Genomic DNA, 20247 nt, shown 5'->3' on the forward strand with positions numbered 1-20247 from the left:
ATAAATATAGGCAATGGTAGGGTCTGAAGTAATTCTATGATTTATTACTATGATGTGACGTAGTGAAATTAAGGCTAATTAAAGCATCTGCATCACAGGACAGCTTTACTTTTGGTGATAATGACATTAAAACTACACTTTCAGAAAAATTTGCGTGCACAAGATGATTGACTATACAGGAAACATTGACAACACAGTCCTCTGTTTAACAGAGATTTTGCATCCTCCGACAGTCACTTCCCCACGTCCTGCCCTCCAGCCTCGGTCTCCCCTATTTTCTTCCCTGTTGCTGTGAATCTGATTGTTTCGGGCTCCCTGTACACATCAGGTCATGTGGTATTTGTCTTCCCATGCCTGATGTATTTCGCTTAGCTTAAGGCTCTCCAGTTGCGTCTATGTGGTCACCACCAACAGACTTTCCTCTCTTATCAAGGTGAAGAGGTATCCATTGTGTGTCCATACCACGTGCCCCCATCAGTCAGGTTATTGGTGGATTTCTGTAATGCAGCTGCTCTGGACAGCACTGCCAAGGATATGGGTGTGCAGACGTCTGTTTGACTAACATGGCAAATCTTTTGGGTAAATACCCAGAAGTGGATTGTTGGATCACATGGTAATACTATTCTTAGTGCTTTTTTTTTTTCTTTTTAAATGCCAAGTTACAAACCCAGGACATCACATATGTTAAGCATGTGCCCTGCCAGTGGGCCACATCCTTAGACCTATTTTTAGTTGTTAGAGGAAATGCCATATATTTTCTAAATTGTTTATACCAACTTCTATTCCCCACCAACATCATAAAAGCTTCCCTTTATACATCTTCACCAACACTTTTTTTTTTTGTCTTTTTAGAAAAGCAGTTCTGACAAGTGTAAAATTATATCTTGTGGTTTTTTCCTTAGTGTTGTTGAGTGCTTCTCTGCATTCCTGTTCGTCAGTGTACATCTTCTTTTTAGTCTGTCTTCTCAAGAGTCTTGCCCATTTAACTGATTTTTAAAAATTGGATCCCTTCCATATTTTGGACATTGACTCCCCCTCTCTTAAACATATACTTACAGATATCTCCCATTCTTGCTTAATTCTTCTCTGAGCTGTCATTACTGTCCAGTGGCTTTTTAGTAGTTTGATGCTATCCTCCACTTATCTATTGTTGTGGTTTGTTATTCATGCTTTGGGGTCAAGTCCATGACATCACTGTCCAGACCAAGGTCTTGGAGTTCTCCCCCTTTGTCTTTATCAGCGTGTTAATAGTTCAGTATCATGTTAGGGCTTTCGTACATTTTGAGCTATTCTCTATATGGTGTGTGTGGGGGTGTCTGATTTCATTCTCATGCTTGTGGGTATCCATCTACATCTGCTAGAGAGACCACACCTTTTCCCCTTGTGGATATATATATATATATTATTCTTGGCACCTTGGCTAGTAATCAGTAGCTGCAAAGTGTGGCCTTATCTTAGAGATCTCCCCTATGTCCCATTGGCCAATGGACCAGGCACATTTTAAGAGACTATGTTACATGTGGCTAACTTCTATGGTGTACAATGTAGCTTTGCGACACATTTCTACCAACTTGGAAAGGTGTGGCGTTGGGGGTACCACACTGCTGGTACTGTTTATTTTGCCACAAGAAACCGTGTAGCAGATTGTAAACATTTAAATTCTTTGCCAGAGGCTCCTGGATTTTTTGTTTGTTTGTTTGTGAGAATTCTACTGAGTAACATTTGGGGCAGGGGCAGTCAGGGGGTGTCTACAACACGCCAGGACATGAGAAGGTCTATTCCACTACATGCATGGCTGTCCTCGACTCACAGTGTAGCAGCCAGCCTTCCAGTCAGATTCATTGACCTCTGTCTTCTTCAGGCCTTCACATCACTGTGTGAAAACGCACCCCGTGGCAGGGTTGGTCATGCTAGCATGTTACATCTGAGATTAGGCAGCAAAGGACACTTGTTTCTGCCATGGTTGATCTTTCTCACCTTAGAACCTTATTACTTAGGAGAGCCAATTGGCATGTCATCGGTTTGCCACTTGAGAGGCTCATGTATCCAGGGATGCAGGGTTCTTGCCAGCTGTGGCTCTGAGTGAGTGACGGGGCGGATCCTGTAGTTCAATTCAATTGCAGGGTGATAGTCATTTTAGGGATGTCCTGAGCATCCATCCAGCTAAATACAGTGCCACATTTCTAATTGACATAAACTGAGATAAATGTCATCACTGTTAAGTTTTGTGGGTAATTTAATACCTGGTGGTGATAGCTAACATAAAGTTATACCTGTCTTAGGGATAAAGAAACTGAGGCATGGAGAGGCTACAGATTTTTCTTATAAAGTATCAGCTGTGGAATTTGAAACCAGAACTCCTTGAATCCAGAAACTCGAATTTTAGCCTGAGCTAAGGATTTGATTTTAAAATTGTCATCTTCGGTGGTTCTATTTCTCTGTGTGGTGATAAGTGTTGAACGGGGGAAAGTATGGGTACCTTCTGAACAGATAGCGGCAGGAATGCCGGGAATGTGTGACAGGAAGCTAGGCGGCGAAGACGTGCACACACAGACACCGCTAAAGGCGGTCACAGGCTTTGCCTAACTGTTTTAGGTTTTGACAAGGAGAGCTTATTCTACGCGGGATATATTTAAAAATTCAAAGCAAAAGCTGACTCCCAAGGGAAAGAAATCCTGCCATCTGCAATAACATGGATGAGCCTAGAGGCTACAGACACAAAAGGACAGACCACAGGCCTACATGCACGTGTGAACCTTAAAATGCCCAGACTACGGAATTGGAGGGCGGAAGGTTGGTTGCCAGGTGCTGGAGGTTGGGAGAGGTGAGACGGTGTCTATCAAAGGGCGCAAGCTTTTCAGTTAGGAGCTTAAGAAGTTCCCGGGGATCTCATGTACAATATGATCAATGTTGAGTGTGCAAATTAATTTGATTATGGTAATTACTCCATGGCGTATACAAATGTCAAACCCTAAAGCTTTGAAGCTGATCACCTTTTTTTCCCTGTCAATCAAATACCTTGAAATTAAAAGAAAGAAGCCATCATTGTTGAAGAGCAGGTGATTGGAACCGAGACTGGAGCCCTCCTGATAGTAGTTATTTAGGAACATAAAATAGGACCAAGTCACTCCATATTTGGTAAGATCTTTGCCTTCCACTGGAAATACGGATGTTAAGATGTTGAACATATAGAAATCGCGATTCGAAGCCTTCAAGCATCTCAAGTGGAGTGAACATCTAGTACAAACTTCCTGTCGCAAGATAGTGTGGCATGCCCAAGGGGCAGCAGGGTGACGTACTGGAGGAGGCAAGCTCTGAGGAGCATACGGGGTGTGGATTTACACTCTTCTTTTAATGAGGCAGATAAGAATATGTAACTCATTCAAGAGATCCACTTAGGGATCATTTTCCCATATTCTTAATGGCAGCAGATCTTGAGTCCTTTGAGAGTTACCTAGTCCGTGGAACATGGAGACTGATGACGCTGGGCAATGCCATTTTTGGAACAAAAATCAGCTGTGACTAATCAACAAGTCTGGTTTTCTCATGCACGGACTCCGAGGACAATCCCAAAAGTGTTTCGAGCAGCGGCAGTACAGTTGGAGTGAGTGTGGCGTCTCCCAGGAGGGCCCCCGCTAAAGACTAACATTGGCTTGGGTTGCAGACTTTCTGCTGCGTTTGTTTACACAAAGCTGGCCTCATTAGTTTATAGTCACACCTCTTAGACACAGCCTGCACCGTTCCCAGCACCAGCACAGACTCCTGGCTACAGCAGAAATGAGGGGCACATCCTGTGTGCTGGGACTGCAGCACAGGGGTCTGTACTGTCTGCAAGTGACAGTAGCTCTGTGGCAGTATTGTACAAAGTCTGAGTTTAATGATCCTGGGTGGCACAGGCGGCTTCTAAGCTGTGGGAGGTGCTCACTGCTTAGCACCCTGGAGGGATCTGGAGAGACAGGAAGATGGAAGTCAAGGGGAAGAGAAGGAAAGCTCACACTGAGGAACATCCCACAGTATTGCTGGTCCACTGATGGTCAAACTGTACAACCGTGCCTAGAAAATCAAAGGAACAGAAGCAACCCAAAGTATCCCAAAGCATAAGTTCCCAGGAAATTTACATCTTTCCCTCCCATAGATGGAGGTTTCAGAAGATTAAAGTTTCTATCGAAGTTTTCTGAGTATCTATTATGTCTTTGGTACTGGGCCTAAAGGATGAGGCAAAAATGCATGAGTGGGACCAGATGTGCACCTAGCAGGAATCCAAAGGAGCTGGTGCCTTTAGGACTGGTGTTGGCAGGTTTTCACGATACCAAATTAATTGGCAGCCTCAACTGGGGAAGACTCTCACCGATCACGTATCAGCTCTGCCTCCATGACCCTTGTGCTGTGATTGGTGGATGGAGAGGGCGAGTTAGGTAGAGAGAGGAGGTTGGTTGGAGTTTTGATATACAAGGCTTTTTTACATTGCAAGGCTTTCTCAGATAGCAGCTGCTCCACAGAGTCTTAGCTACTGGAAAGTTAGCCACGCCCAGAGTGAACGTCCTGTGGTTCCTGTGCTTAGGCCTTCCAGGTTCTGGCCTATTTCCTGGGCTCTTCCAAGCTGCAGGCTGTTGGATTCCCCTTTAGTTAACAGCCAATGTTTTCCTCAGCAGGACTGAGTGTTGCAGGCAACTGTGGGCCAAACATGTTCAGTGAAAAAAAAAAATCCCGTATATAAACAGTTCATAAGGCTTTAATTGTGTGCTGTTCTGGGCAGTATGATCAAATCTGGTGCTGTCTTCTTTCATAGCATCTGGGATGTGAATCATCTCTTTGTTCATGCTATCTACACTGTGTCCATGGTATGTAGTCATGAAGCAGGCATCTCCAAGAATCAGATTGACTTCCATGACTTTGCAGTTCTTGGGATCAAAGATAATCTTTATTTTCCTTAAAAATATTCCCAAAGTGAGAAAGTAATCATATTAAATTGTTATATTTTACTGCTAGTGTTATCGTTAATCTCTTATTATGTATGTATAGGGGAAACATTACATGTAATTACCTAATAGTGTTAAATATAGTGATGACATACACACAGATGATGCTATCCATAGTTTTAAGCATCCACTGGGGTCTTGAGTAATATGCTAATAGGCTGCGTTGCACCACTTGCTTAAAGGAGGGAGGAACAGAAAATAATTGGTGAATAAAAATAGTGGATTCATCGTCTAATTAGACCAGGGAGTCTGAGTCTGCAATTTTGAACGGCAACTTCTAGGATTTACCCTACGCACTGGGAGAAGTACATGGTTGAGTGTCAATCTATGTGCATAACAAACACCCTCACCCACCTCTGCAGTCCAAGGCCCATGCCTTAGAGATAACTACTAAATGCAAGCGTGTTGTGATTCTTGCTAAGAAATGGGGGCAAATAGCAGGAGCATTTCTTCTGAATCATGTTGGCTGGCAGAAACTGCAAGAGCATAGGGCTAGTTTTGAGAAGAAAACAACTACTCAGAGGAAAGAAGGAAGGAAATGAGCACTGGAGACCTGACGTTCTGCTTTGACATGGTGGGCTGTAACCAGAAAAGCCGGTGTAGAGGCAGGGAGGGGAGGAGTGGAGCAAGTGGTGAGTAACAGCAGGATTCTGACTGTTAGGTCTGGGTTCAGATACTGGCTCTGCCCCATTAGCTGGGTCACACTAGGTGAACGGCTTGACTTTTCTTACTAATAGTTTCTTGGCAGTCAAACAAGAGAAATACCTCCTACCTTACAAGTCAGTTTGGAGGATCAGGTGTGACAGACATCAAGTGAGCTGAGGTCAACAAGAGCATTATTTTAGTGTATGTGTGTGCCTGTTTGTGTATGAGAGGGTATATGGGTGTGTGGGAGTAAGTGTGTAGCTGTGTGTGTGTGTGGGGGGGGGCAATGGCCAACCTTGGATTTCATTCTTTGGGTGGTTTATACCTTCTGTTTTTTGAGAAATCATGTCTCATTGGCCTGAAGCACATCAAATAGTCTAGACTGAGCCAGTGTACCCCAGGGAGCTGAGCCTAAGCCTCCTCCTAGTGCTGAGCCTACAAGGCTGCAAGATGGCACCTGCCTTTGTTTTTGGGTTTTTGCAATCAAGCTCAGGCCCCGAAACATTTTACTGAATGAGCCATCTCCTCAGCCAGCAACAGCATTTTTGTATTCTAAATAGGATGTAAAGCATCCTAAGAATTTAAGACTTTGTTGTAATTTTTCTTCTCTGAAGTCATGCCTTTACAGCTTGGGAGTAGTTTGCAGCAGGTGTTTGCCTCTGGTTATAGACAGCAGGCTGCAGCTTTTCTCCTGGGCAACCTCATACTCCTGGACAGAAGCAATCCTATTTCTTTTGTACTTGATTTAGAAAGTGAATTTAAAATTCCTGCAAACACTGTGTTCTTCTATCCTGCCTTTATCCAACACAAATGGCTCCCTAGTGCACAGAATGGAACAAATAAATGCACCACAGGATTTCAACAAATAGCTCAAAAGAAAAGAAACAGGAGCCCACTGATCATAGCCCTCTGTGTTGGTTATTCAGAAAGACAGTAAGTTTGTGTGGAAGGATCCCAGGCTTAGCATCCAGCGGATTTAGGCTTGCTAATTGTGTGACCTTAGATCAGTGTGCTTAATGTGGACTTGACACAGGTTTGAGCCATTTGGGAAGAGAGAATCTCACCTGTGAAGTGTTCCCACCAGATTGGCCAGTGGGCAAGCCTGTGGGACATTTTCTTGATTGGTGGTTGATGTGGGAGGGTCTAGCTCACAGATTTCATGCCTGAGCTGGTGGCCCTAGCTGCTAGAAGAAGGCATGCTGAGGAAGCCATAAAGAGCGAGCCAGTGAGCAGCATGCCTGCACAGCTTCTGCTCCAGTCCTCACCTACAAGTTCCTGCCTTGAGTTTCTGTTCTGACTTCCTTCAATAATGGACAATGATGTGGAACTGTAAACTGAAATAAACTGTTTCTTCCCCAAGTTGCTTTTGGTCATGGATTTTTTATCACAGAAGTAGACACCCTAAATAAGACAACCACTTGCCTTTTTCATAATCACAACTAAGTCAGTGATCTTGAAAACTGTGTTAAAATTTTATGGAGAAAGGTTAGTATTAAAATTCAGAAGTAATGCATGCAGGGACCTCAGGAACACTCAGTAAACACTTGTCATCTTACATATATTTGAGTTTGCAGATGTTACTTTGATTTCTTGGGTGGGCAGGGTGACGTAAGTATCCTATTCCCCAGAGACTGAGACCTAAGCATTTTATCTTACTCTTCCTTTTTGTTGCAACTTTGTGATAACAATGTGGTCATCATCCCAGTGGGAGCAAAGAAAACCTTGAATCTTCAGCATATTTGGTTTGGGTTTGCCAGATAGTTGGTTCTTGAGTTCATTTCTTATGGCTCAGGTTGCCAAGGACAATCATGAACTTCTCATCCTTGTAACCGCACCCCCCCCCCCACCTCTGAAATGCTGGAATTACAGGCATCACACACCACCATATCCAGTTTTGGTAGTGGGTGCTGAAGATCAAAGCCAGGGCTTTGCGCATGCTACCTAGGTACTCCGCTAACGGCAGTGCATCCCCCGCCCAGTGCACGGAGCGCTTCTACGGAAGCTTAGTTATAAACGGAAGGGCTTTGGCACATTGGGAGTCTTACAGTTCGCAGGGAAAATGCACACTTCTGCAGTGTCTCAGGTGAGGAGGACTAATGTTTCATCCAGCCCAGGGCACAAGGAGAGGTAACATCTACATGAATAGTCTCCTTGTTCATATAGAATGGGGCTTAGTCTGCGTTCTGTGTCCAGGCCCTTGACTTCTCTCCCCACCCCCTCTTTCTGGCTCTTAAGGATAGATATTCTTGCAAATGAATCAGAAGGCAACAGAGATCCCTCTCAGTGTAATCTCCTCCTCCTTGCTCTCTTCCTCCTTCTCTTTCTCCTCCATCTGAATATTCAAATTATGCTGAGAAGGAGTAGCTCTTCTGAAGAGTGCAGCCACCCCCTACTCCTCCTGCTCTTTGACATGGACTTGGTTAAGTTTAGAATTTTCAAAATAGTGTCCTGATGTGTGTGTCTGTCTCCAGACCTACTCTTTAGGTGATGGTGGTTTCTGAAATCTAGCAGCTGAGATGTGACCTCTGATCTTTCAGGCTCCTGGGGCCTACCACCTGGAAATAAGTGAATCAGTGTGAGTGAAACTAGCGGTTTGGTGAGTTGTTTAGGGAACATAAAACAACCGTGGCGCCGAGCTACCATGGTCGTTGTATCAGAGAATTTGCACCGAAGGTAATGTGAGCTCTGACCTCATGATGCTGTACGCACTAAAGGTTTCCTCGGTGTTAAGTACTCACAGTAGCACCTAGCCACACTGCATAGGATTCCATTGTGTGAAAAGTCTAGAAGAGGCGACTTGGTGAAAAAAGCAAAATGACTATTGAGTCCCCCCCAGGTAGGACTAGGGGTGTTGAGGAGGTCAAAGAGTAAGAAGTCAGACTCTAGGATTTTTATAGGGTGGTAAAGAAGTTCTGAAGTTGGTTGTGGTGATGCTTTCCTGGCTCCGCATTGCTAAAGAACATTACAATTTTAAAAACAAGTGAATTTTATGGTGTGTGGCTCTATGTATCTCTATTATCTTTCAATTTACCAGTAACTTATCTCTATCACTTATCTCTACATTACTTATTAATCCTCTATCATTTCTACCATCTGTCAATCATCTATCCTGTCTATATATCTGTCTATCTCTTATCAATCTTCTATCTGTGTATCTACTATCATCTACCACATTGCCTATCTGTCATCTGCCTGATACCCATCTCTGGTCAATATTGTCATGCTGGTCATGCTAGTCCAAGTAACTGGCACCTGCTCCATGGACCACTCATTAAAGTAGCCCCTTGACGGACTGCCCCAACTCTACAATTGCCTCTCTCCTGTTTACCCTTCACAGAGCATCACAGTGACCCTCCAAGGTAAAACAGACCATGGAATTCACAGACCACACCACCACCTTCCCTTCATAGTCACTTAGTGACTTTCATATCACTCTTCAGAGGAAAACATCTTTTTTTTCTTTTTTTTAAAGTTTCATTCATATTATATCTCAATAGTTATCCCATCCATTGTATCCCCCCATTCCTCCCTTTCTCCCACTTTCCCCCTACTCCCCTCGCCTATGACTGTGACTGAGGGGGACCTTTTCCCCCTGTATATGCTCATAGGGTATCAGGTCTCTTCTTGGTAGCCTGCTATCCTTCCTCTGAGTGCCACCAGGCCTCCCCATCAAGGGGACATGGTCAACTATGGGGCACCAGAGTTTATGTGAAAGTCAGACCCCACTCTCCACTCAACTGTGGAGAACGTCCTGTCCATTGGCTAGATATGGGTAGGGCTTTGAAGTTTACTGCATGCATTGTCCTTGGCTGGTGCCATAGTTTGAGCGGGACCCCTGGGCCCAGATCTGCCTGTCATAATGTTCTTCTTGTAGGTTTCTAGGACCCTCTGGATCCTTTTCTTTCCCCATTCTCCCATGCTTCTCTCACCTAAAGTCCCAATAGGATGTCCTCCCCTCTGTCCCACTTTCCTGGTAAGTGAAGACTTTCATGGGACATGCCCCTTGGGCTAGTGTCCAGATCAGAGGAAAACGTCTTACCATGGTGACAGGCTCTGTATTATCTGGTCCCGGTGACTTCAACCACAGTTGCCATTCTTATTTACTCTATCGCAGTACCTCAGCTTCCTTTCTCTCTGTCTCAAGTCTTCTGCGTACCGTCGATTCTTCCCCAAATGGACCTCACATCTCATGGTTCCTTTCCTGTATCATCTGGGACTTCAGTTATATGGCACCACATCAGCTAAGGTTCTCTTGCCCAATCCTATTTAAATCTGGCCCTTCTCTTATTGACCACGTGCTACGGATTTGTCCTGTTTTCTTCACAGCATTACCACTATTTGAATCTGTGTCGTAGCTTGTCAGCTCATTTGCTTATTGGAAGTCTCTTCCGCTAGGATGCGAGCAGTCTATGGAATCAGGGAGTGTATGTAGTTTGCCACTGCGTTCCTAGACTCAGGACAGACTGCGCTAAGTGTTCGCTGAGTGACTGAGTAGAACCCAAGCACTCACTGGATGCAGAGACACAAACCATTGCGCATCCATTTCCTTCTGATGCCTCCTCATTCCTCCTCACCACGTGAAGGTGTCATATACCTGAAAGCTTGGATTAAATTCTTAGAAAAGTCATTTGGAAAGGTTCCCTTTCAATACCGTTTATCTACTTCTCATTAGGGAACAATTAAGTGCTTAGACAGACAAACACTAATCGATGTTCGCGCCAAAGTCTTTCAAACACATGAAGGATTTCTGGGTCTGTGTTTTAGTGAACCACATTATTTTGATGACATAGAGCAAAGGTCTGATGGACGACACGGGCTTTTATGCTTAGGTGTACTCACAGTGTGGACTCTCTCTGGCCCCTGTCCGCAGAAGAATCCGAGCAATGGGCACATTGTTAGTCATGATGGCGATGTCCAGGGGTGTCAGCCCCTCGCTGTTGGGTGTGTTCAGATCTAGTTCTTCTGGTGTGTACTGGTAGAGGAGGAGCTGCACGGCATCTAGGTCCTGCTGCTCAACGGCCTCAAACATGGCTTCACTGCCCTGGAAATTCTGGGGAAGAAGCAAAGCAGGTTGGTACAATGTCACAGCCAGTATCTCAGGACTTTGAGGATTGTTTCAGGGGGTCACACAAACACAAGTGGGTGAATACAGAACTATCAGTTATCACATGGTCTTCAAAGTCAGCAATCTGTTGGGCCGTCCACCCATGTTTTCTAAAAGGCACTGATCTGACATATTAAAGTGATGGGATGATATGGTACTTTGTTTTATGGCCCAGTGAGAAAATCAGCTCTCAATAGCTAATTTGCTGCTGAAGGGATACTGTTCGCTAGGTTACTAAAAGATGTTCTTAAACACTAGATTAAGCCAAGTTACTTCTTTGTTTGCAGGGCCTTTAATCATGTTAATATGTTTTATTGCATTTCACTTTACCTTTGGGAAGTCAGCTGGGTGAACACTGACATAGATAATGTGGGGACAAGTGGGTTTACTTATGACTACTTTGTGTTGATAGTTCACTTTCTTTATTTCTCTCAAGTCTTTCCCTCCTTCTCCATCCTCAGGTGTTATTATCCCTTGTCTTGACCGCTAGTCTTGGTCTCATCAGCCCAGACTCCATCCTGTGACAAGAGTAATCTTCCTGACCTATAGTTGTTGCTCGCCAATTCCCAACACTACCTGCGAGTGTTGGCTGCTGACTCCAGCATTCTCAGGTCTACTCTCCTATGGCTAATGAGTACCATCAGCTTCACTGGACTAAGAAATACTCAGATGATCATTGAATGACACCTCTGGATATACCTTTTGGGGTATTTAAAGGATTCTGATCTAGCCAGTGGATTAAATCTTTGATGGATTCATAATGTGCTAGCATTATTGGGAGGCAGTGAAAGGGAGAAGGTGGGGTCTAGTGCGAGCAAATAGGTCACGAGGGGCATGTTATTGGCACATGTCTTGCCTAGATCTCTTTCTGTATACCTTTTTTTTTCAGCTCCCCATCCACCAAGGATTGAGGAGTAACCTTTACCATGCATTTCTATCTTGAGTATCTTCTTTCTGCTGAATGCATGAGGCTAAGTGGCCATGGACTCTAAGTCATAGTCCCAAAGAAACCCTTTGTCCCTTAGACTGTCACTGCCAAGTGTTTTTGCCACAGTCACAATAAACCCACTAATGTGTACCCTGACTGCTATAATCCCACATTTTCTTAGTCCAGACCCCCGACCATTACACTCCATCCTCTAGCATTTGTGAGCTGAGGGGACAGATTGAAGTGGTTTTCCCAGGAGGCTACAGTGTTGAGTGGCTAATTGTTTAAGAGGACCAGGGATTGAATATTTAGAAAATACAAATCACTACAGAAAAAAAGCACAGGCAATCCAACTCTTTGGGGATTTTTTTTTTTTTTAATAGATGAACAACAAACAAAAGAGATCTCTAGGATTTTCACAAATACTGTTTTTTTTTTTTTTTTTTTTTTTTTGTAGCTCACTGGGGAAGATGGAGACATAGCCTATGTCTATATTTATGCATTATTTCTCTAAGAATTGCTTTGCCTTCAGAGATGTTGAAATGCTACTGGCCTTGGCCTAGTCCTGGGATCTGATTGGTAGGTGGAAGATCTTCAGTGACCAAATATTTAGGCAGGAAGATTTTATTTTCAGTCTCATCAAAAATTGATTTTCCCTATCCAAGGCTTATGAGTCAGCTTCAGCTGAGCACATGCCACAGCATAAAAACCTGGGGAAAATATGAAGCGATTATGCAAATGCTTGTTTTGACAATAGGGACCCAGAGGAGAAGGCTGTTGTGGTATATGCTGTTCTCTTGGTGCACGACACTGCACCAAACAGAAAAGTGGTTTTTCTACAGTCTGCCAAACCGAAGGGCCTCGGATGCTTAACCACAGGTAAGCCCCCGTAGAAGATGGGCGTGAAATAAGAAACCATATTTGAAAACAAATGAATTCAAAAATCCAAATGTTGCCCTGTCTCTGGTGTGCATTTGTTTATGGTTCTTAGTGTCTCTAATTTCTTGTCTGCCAGATTTATTATTCCTTTCAAGTCATTTCCTCCTGTAAAGTCTAACTTTGCTTCTATCTGGGAAGGCCGGGAGTCACTTCCGCTTTAATCTCAAATGGAGCCCTTGCCTCCTTGCAAAGATCCTCCTGCTTTCCCTGTGACTATGTGCCTGCCTCTTTGACTCGCCGCCAGTGCAGAAGACCACCAAGAACATCTGTAATAGACTCTGTGCCACTTGCTACGACCTCATTTGCATGGCAGCTATGCAGGCAGGCAATTTAGCAGCGGGACGCTATTCCTTTTTCCTGATAGACTGATACTCTTTCAGTTATCAGATAATGGGGGAGGGCCATCATACCTGACCGCCTCTCCTGGTCTGCTTTGAACCCAGAATGAATGTAAGGCTTCATTTCATGGAGCCTGTTTGCCTGAACTTTTGGTATACATGTTTGTTTTTCTATCTATCTTTGGTTTGTTGTTGTTTTTTTTTTCCTGTCTTTTTCTTTTCTGTCCTCTCTCCATCATATAATAAATAGAATTCTACTCCTGAATTCTGTTTTGAATGCCCCTGAAAAGTATGTGAAATACATGTGTGTGTGTATACATACATATTAGAAACTTATAAATTATTTAAACACTATTATTGAATTGAGCACTGGTGTTCCTAGAAAGTCCATTTAATCTGAGGCATTCCATATTTGTCAAATTGAGTGTATGTTCGTGTGTGTGTGTGTGTATGTGTGTGTGTGCGCGCGTGTTTATGTGTTTGTGTGTGAGGGACCTGGACCTTGTACATTTTAGGCAAGCAGTCTACCCCCAAGTCCACACCTCTGTCCCTCACAAGCTGCTTATTTTGAAGATGTGTTTAATAGGCCTGGTAGTAAGGGAAAAAGTTAAGGAAAAAAATTAAGAAAAAGGGGGGAAAGCCTCCCACTAATCCAAACGTAGTGTGACATCATGCATATGCATATGTCCTGTCTCAGTGGACTTCATGTATAAAAGTGAAACCTTCACTAACTTGTCGAACAGTGGAGCTGACATGGGAGCAGAAAGAGTTCTATTACCACCGAGGTCTTTCTGAGACTCAGCCGATCCATTCTGGTTCTAAAATAGGCCTCATCAAAGGATGAGTGGCTTCCTTTCAGCTTCTCGGAGAGGTTCCTGTACAGGCGCTTGGCAGCATTGGGAGACGATGGAGCACTGTGTTTTTTTGACTGAGAAAGGTGTAAATTCTGCATTTGTTGGGTCATTTTCAAGCGGCAGTTCCTAAGAAGAGGAAAACAGCATGCATGGTGATTAGACACAACAAAGACCTCGACCACCTCCAAGAACCGTCTGGAAATCTTGGATATAAATGTGATATTCCAGCTGGGAAGGCCCACAGAGATCACCAACCCCAGCTTTTTCCTGTGTTAGAGGAGAAAACGGAAACCCTGGGAAAAGAAGCAGTTTGTCTATGCCCCAGGCTGACTGGTGGCAAGAAGGAAATGACAACCCACTTACCATACAAAATATCCATTTATGCAGGAGCACTTAAAACCTTGGTATCTTACCCAATTAGAAAAGTACCACAGTGTTGTGTCTAAGGGGTACGTTTAATCGTGGGCATATGTAAATGAAGCTATGTGTTTAAATGTCCCTCCTTCTAGATGATAACCTCTATTGCATAGATAAGAAAGTGCCCCACCCCATTAGAGTAACAATCAAATTATGAAGTTAAATGTGTCTGCTTGGTTACCTACCGCAGTGTGCTTAGGGATTTTGTATCTATAGGGCTGACTCTGCTTACCTCGGATACTCTGGGTGGGAGCTATCTATTACTGACAAAATTTATTCAAGAAGGACTTGACCATTGTTCCTAAAATCTCTAGTAGGTCCCCCCTCATGTCCAACCTGAAGTCAGTTTCTGGGAGGTCAGGCATATCACTTCAAAATCAATCCACCAATAATTCAGATATTGCTATAGAAACGTGGAAGCTAGAAAGTCTGTGGTTGCCTGCTGTATGGTGTGTATTACATGGGTAAATGCAAAAATGCAATTTCTAGCCTGTACACTGTGGCGCATAGTGCGTTCCCTGCCCTGGAGCCTCTGAGGCATTTCAGAGAGTCCCTGAACTCTCTCAAAATAAAGCAAACAAAGCGCAGTCGCCTTCTTACCACCTTCTATCACATTTTGGAGGACATCTTCTACTTGTAGTGCTAATGCAACTACCCTTGGTTTATGTTCTCGCCAACAAATGGAATACCACCATCACGGCCTTCAAATGTCCTTAGGCACCCTTTCAAACTAACTTGCAACTTCTTCCAAGACAGAAAGATGGCCGAGCCCAATTTAGTCTCAGTCATGCCCATCAGTTCCTACCTAGGCTTAGCTAGGTAGATGCTCTTCTATTAAACAGGTGATGCATGGCTTTGCATGTATGACTGTAGCCATATATATGTATATGTATATATATTTATTAATGTTTTATTTGTCTTAAAAGCAGAAGGAAAATCGGCAATTTATCATCTTTCCCCTCCAACCTACAGATTCCTTAGCATGGACTCAATAGCAACTATAAGGTTTTCTTTAATATTTCTTTCCACAAAGCTCCAGAACCATGCACAGGCTATCATGTGGGGATTGCTGTAACCTCTTTATTTCTGCTTTCTGTCTCCAGCCTTTTCCTCCAGCACTAACACCCTAGTTCAAGCCATCTGTCTTGTCTACATCATCATCCTTCCCCAAATAACTCTGCATTCTTTTGTATCTCCCACAATGCCCAGGAGTCCCGTAAATAAATTCCTGTCGTTTGATCAAATTCCAGCTACTTGCCCTCTAACTGATGACACCTACCCACATGGCCCCTTTGTCCTTGCTCATCTCCCATCTGTTCCCTTCTGTCAGTGTAGGTGACTTCCTCCCCATGCTCCCCAGCTGTCCCTTTCTTCCAGGCTATTCTTCAGCATGTTTCCACTCTTTTAGCTTTCATCTATCTTTATGTTTTTCCTCTATACTTTAAATTGTGTCAGATGAGAGAGGATGGGAAGGACAGATTTCTGTTGTCTATTTTTATAAATATCTCCACCAACTAATGATGCTCTTGGTTTTTCACTCTTATGCAAAGGGGCAACCTTAGGAACTTGATAGAGTCATGCTTGACTCCAGATATTGTTATCTACACTATATGTAACTTTCAGTGCCGTATTTAAATTCTCTGATCTTATTTATGACATGTAAATAGATAGGAGAACATTGGGTAAAGATTTGTGAAGATTAAATTGAGGAATAAATGACAATTGCTATTGGTTTTGTGCATTGTAGCCTGGCAATAAATAGCAGCAACTACTAAATTACCCCAGTTCCTTTTGCAAAACTATAGACACCAAGATATATTATTATCATTCATCTTTCTAACAGGCTTTTAACATGGTCAACGGTTAATTTTCTGTACATAGCTTTTTTTATTTTAATAGAAAAATGCAAATGTAGCTATTTTGGTTTGGATTTTTATAGTAAACGTTACCAAAATGTAAATAGAAGGTAGACCTTTCAGGTCTTAGAGGGGAAGGTGGAGTAAAGACAAATCTAACAAAAGTGAAAAATTAGACAAAAGGGATGGCAAATTTAAGGTGGAGAGCTGAATTAGTACAAATATCAAACCCGGTCACAATTTCTTTTGCCCCATTCTCATTTTCCTTAGTGTCTGGTAGCCTTGAAAATCAAAACTCATAAAAAACAAAATTAGACTGCCAGCCACTGGAGAGGGAGCATAAGGTTGGTGGTCCTTCAACATTTCATTTCCACCCCCTTAGAAGTATCATTATTTGATCTGTCTGGTTGTTCCCTAGGAGATCCACGCAGAATGCTTGTCATTCTTGCTTGACTTGCAGCCCCCCAAGAGCAATTAGCTTCTTCCTCTAGAGTATTTGTTTTCGGGGTGGCTGTTTAGCAGACATCAGCATTTTTAAACAAGTCTTTAAAATTGCTTTGAACTCTGGGAGTGAGATGGTTCGGAAATAAAGGGCTTTGAAAAGCCCTGGCATATTCTGGAGAGTTTAGCAGAGCATGTTCATGCCGAAGAATGGGAGCGAGGTAGGAAGGAACATGAAAGGCATCTCTGTTTACCTGGGAGGCTCTGGGCAGGCAGGAAATGCAGACTAAGGCCGAGTTGTCACTACCTGGTGGAATGTGGGCAGTGTGCCCTAATGTATGCAGAGCTCTTTCACAGGATGGGCTCTCTCAAATTCGAGGCAGTGAGGGACATCTCTGTCCAGTCACTCTCACTCAGTTAACCAAGCAGGGAAGTCGGTGGCTGTGTATTCCAAAAATATACAACAAATGCTGAAGAGAAGGGACAGTCTGCTTTTCACGGTTGCTTTTTAATTATTAAAACACCTAGCTTTCAGCAGAAAATTGTGAGGTATAAATAAAAACCATATCACATGCAAGAAAATAAACAGGTCAATCATAATTGGCCCCGAGGAAGCCAAATGTTATAGTTATTTTTTAACATTTGGCTTGATTTCCAACTGTTTTAAGTGTGCTTAAAAAGCTAAAGGAAATCAGGTCTAAAAGGTAAACTGAGAGGGGCATCTCACTAAACTAAGAATACTATTAAAGAGATAGAATCATGAAACAGTACAGAGTAGAAGTCCTAGAACTGAAAAGTATAATGACTGATATGAAAAATTCACTGGACCCCAACAGCGAAATTGTTTTGACAGAAAAAACAAAAAAAAAAAACCCAACAAGTTTCAAGAGAAACAGCACAGGGCCACTCTGATAGATGTAAGGAAATATTCGGATTTACTGATACACACAATCCAAGCAGGACTGAAAAGAACTTATAGGAATATAAGGGACCTTCTTCAATATGAAAGAATCAATAAAAAACTTTTATTTGACAGGCTGGTGGGGCCTTTCAAAAGCTGGTGGAAGTTTGCAAGTTACGCCAAGCCTCCATTTCTTTTCTTCTCTGCCTCATGGTCTGCGGTGAGGCCAGGAGCTTCGGCTGCACATTTCTCCTGCCACAGACTTTCCCACTGTGACTGACTGAAGCCCTTTGAGCCCATGAGCGCTTGTAGAACTCCCACCTCACCTGTCTGTATGGTTCTGTGGTCATAGCAACTATAGCCATCATCGCATTCAGTGACTGGATGAGACTCCAACCAAGGCACCAGCAGGAAGGTAACTTTGCAGTGACATTTTCAGAGAAAAGCAAGGGATCTAATGAAGGCAAAACAACTTTGTAAAGGAAAGTTGAAAGACTTTTCCTTCCTGGTCTTAAGCCTCACTATAAAGCCACAGGCGTGAAGGCATGCAGGGTCAGTTTTAGACTCTCCATGTAGATCAAGACAATGGAATAAGGAAAGCAACGTAGATGAATGAAGTAGAACCGAGACCCCACACATTATCTGAACACATAGGGTTGATCGCTTTTGGGAAAAAAAATGCACTGAGGAAATGAGAGAAAACAGCTTCCTGTCACGCCTGTAACTCTAAGATAACCCACCAGTAAGAACCAAAAAGGAGCCCCAACTCCTCCTTCACACCACTTACAAAAGCTATCGTACTTCGTGTTTATTGTAGGTGTCTGGTATGTGGGGTTTGTGTGCATGTGGGTTCATGTGTGCTTGTGGAGGCCTGAGGCTGTTGGTAGGCGTCTTCTTCCATCACTATCTGCCTTATTAGATAGAGCAGGACTTCTCAATTGAACCCAGAACTTGATGCTTTGGCTAGTCCAGCTAGCCAGTGGCTGGAGGGATGCTCAGCCACCACCTTCCTTTGTGCTGAAACTACAGGTGGGCCACCATGCCCACCCCAGAAATCCCATGAATCTTAGAGCTCTAAACTTTGTTCCTCATGCTTGCACAGCAAGCACTGTGTAGGCTGATCCATTTCACCAGCCCCCATTCGTCGTAGATCTAAATGTAAGTGCTAAAACTATAAATATTCTAGATGAAAACACAGACAGTTTTGTGAATTTGGACACAATAATATTTCTTAGAAGAAACACTAAAAGTCAAAGTCACAAAATAATCCACAGGTTGGACTTATCAAAAAACTAGTATTGTTAGAAATATAACAGCTTTATCTGTCTCCATTCTGGAGGTCTGTGAAAGACGTGTGAGTATACGCAGAGCCAAGCTGTCTAACACAAGTAATGGGTCTAAGATGATGACAGTAGCCTGCAGAGAGGAGCTTCTTCAGACCACAGTTGCCCATTCCCTGGGGTCTGCTGCCTCTTTACACATCTGCCAGTTTTCTACTCAGTGCCCTTCCTCAGGTGTGAGTCTCCACCCTGCTTGCCCTGACGCCATGCTTGCTGCCTTAGCCCTGATGCACGGGCACTATCTAAAACAGAGAAGATTAGAACAATGAGAAGCAAGAGACAGGAAGTTCTCAGGAGATAGATAATTCATCTCTGTTTCCCTTCCACAGACTGCCCTGGGGCTCCCTACAAACCAGGCCTAATGGTTTGAAGTAGAGTGGTCCCCATAGGCTCATGTGTTTGAATAGGTGTGTTTTGCTCACATGTGTATACCAGGTTCATGTCTGGCACCCACACAGTCCAGAAGAGGGCATCAGAGCCACTGGAGCTAAAATTACAGTGAGTGTGAGTTACCATGTGGGTGCTGGAATCAAACCCCAAACATCTAGAAGAGCAAGCCTGTGCTGTCAACCTCTCAGCCATCTTTTCAAGCCCCCAAATGTTTTTTTTTTTTCTCATGAAGTTCAAGTATGTTACGAGCAAACCCAGCTCTGTTTGGTTTTTCCTCATTTCTAATAAGTTTCCCTTTTGCCTGTGCCTTTGATAACATGAACATTTATCTCCCAATCTACAATAGAACAATTGAAATCAAGCTGTGCTTTCATAGATCAAAATAAAATGAATTAACAACCCTGTACAGATACAAGTATCATCATTTTATCTTCATTTTATTCTTGTGCTTAGCCAAAACACAGATAAGCGGTTGTTTGTCTTTATTTTATAAACAAGGAGACCGAGTCCCAGAGAGGTTAATAATATATCCAGGACCTTGCAACCAGAACATAGAGCACTAAGATGTGAACTCTGACCCCAAAGCCCATGCTTCTAGCAGTCCTGCTATTATTGTTGCTAAGGTGGCTTAGCTTGGCTGCCTGGCAGCTTCTTTATGCTTGACCTTGATTCCAAAGTCAAGATTTCTCGTCCTAGTTATGTCCATGTTCTGCAGGAGCCTGGCTGTGGAAAGTTTTCAGTGTCATTGTACTTTGGAAGTGGTCTGAGTCAGTTTGGAGACACAGCGTAGTAGAAATTGGAGCTCCAGTCAATCCTGACAGCTGGGTAGACAGGCACGCTCAGTGAAGGGAACATTTTTGACTCAGGAAGTATTGTTCTTTAGGCTGTGATGTGAGCTAGGGGACCTTCTGGCTTCAACCTGCCTGTCACCAGACTGAAGAGGAAGTTTGACCCTTTCCATTCTCCATCCACTACTAACATGGCAGGTGTGTCTTTGATTGCTAAGGGGCGGCCAACTCTATTACAGTATTGACATATAACAGCGGAAGCTGCCTTTCTAGTTTCTGTGATATATATATATATATATATATATATATATATATATATATATATAT

General features: G+C 43.3%; 1 protein-coding gene across 1 annotated transcript in view; it reads right to left on the minus strand.

The window, feature by feature from the left end:
- Positions 1-20247, minus strand: part of Ankfn1 (ankyrin repeat and fibronectin type III domain containing 1) — a 387857-nt gene that overhangs the window by 128632 nt on the left and 238978 nt on the right. The window contains exons 4-5 of the mRNA XM_051158275.1: positions 13712-13913; positions 10464-10674 (exon numbers count right to left, since the gene is read on the minus strand). Of these exons, the coding sequence (XP_051014232.1) occupies positions 10464-10674; positions 13712-13897 (397 nt within the window). The 5' untranslated portion in view covers positions 13898-13913. The remainder of the gene's footprint in view (positions 1-10463; positions 10675-13711; positions 13914-20247) is intronic.

This window comes from Acomys russatus, chromosome 16 (genome assembly GCF_903995435.1).
Source record: "Acomys russatus chromosome 16, mAcoRus1.1, whole genome shotgun sequence".
NCBI classification, from domain to species: Eukaryota; Metazoa; Chordata; class Mammalia; order Rodentia; family Muridae; genus Acomys; species Acomys russatus.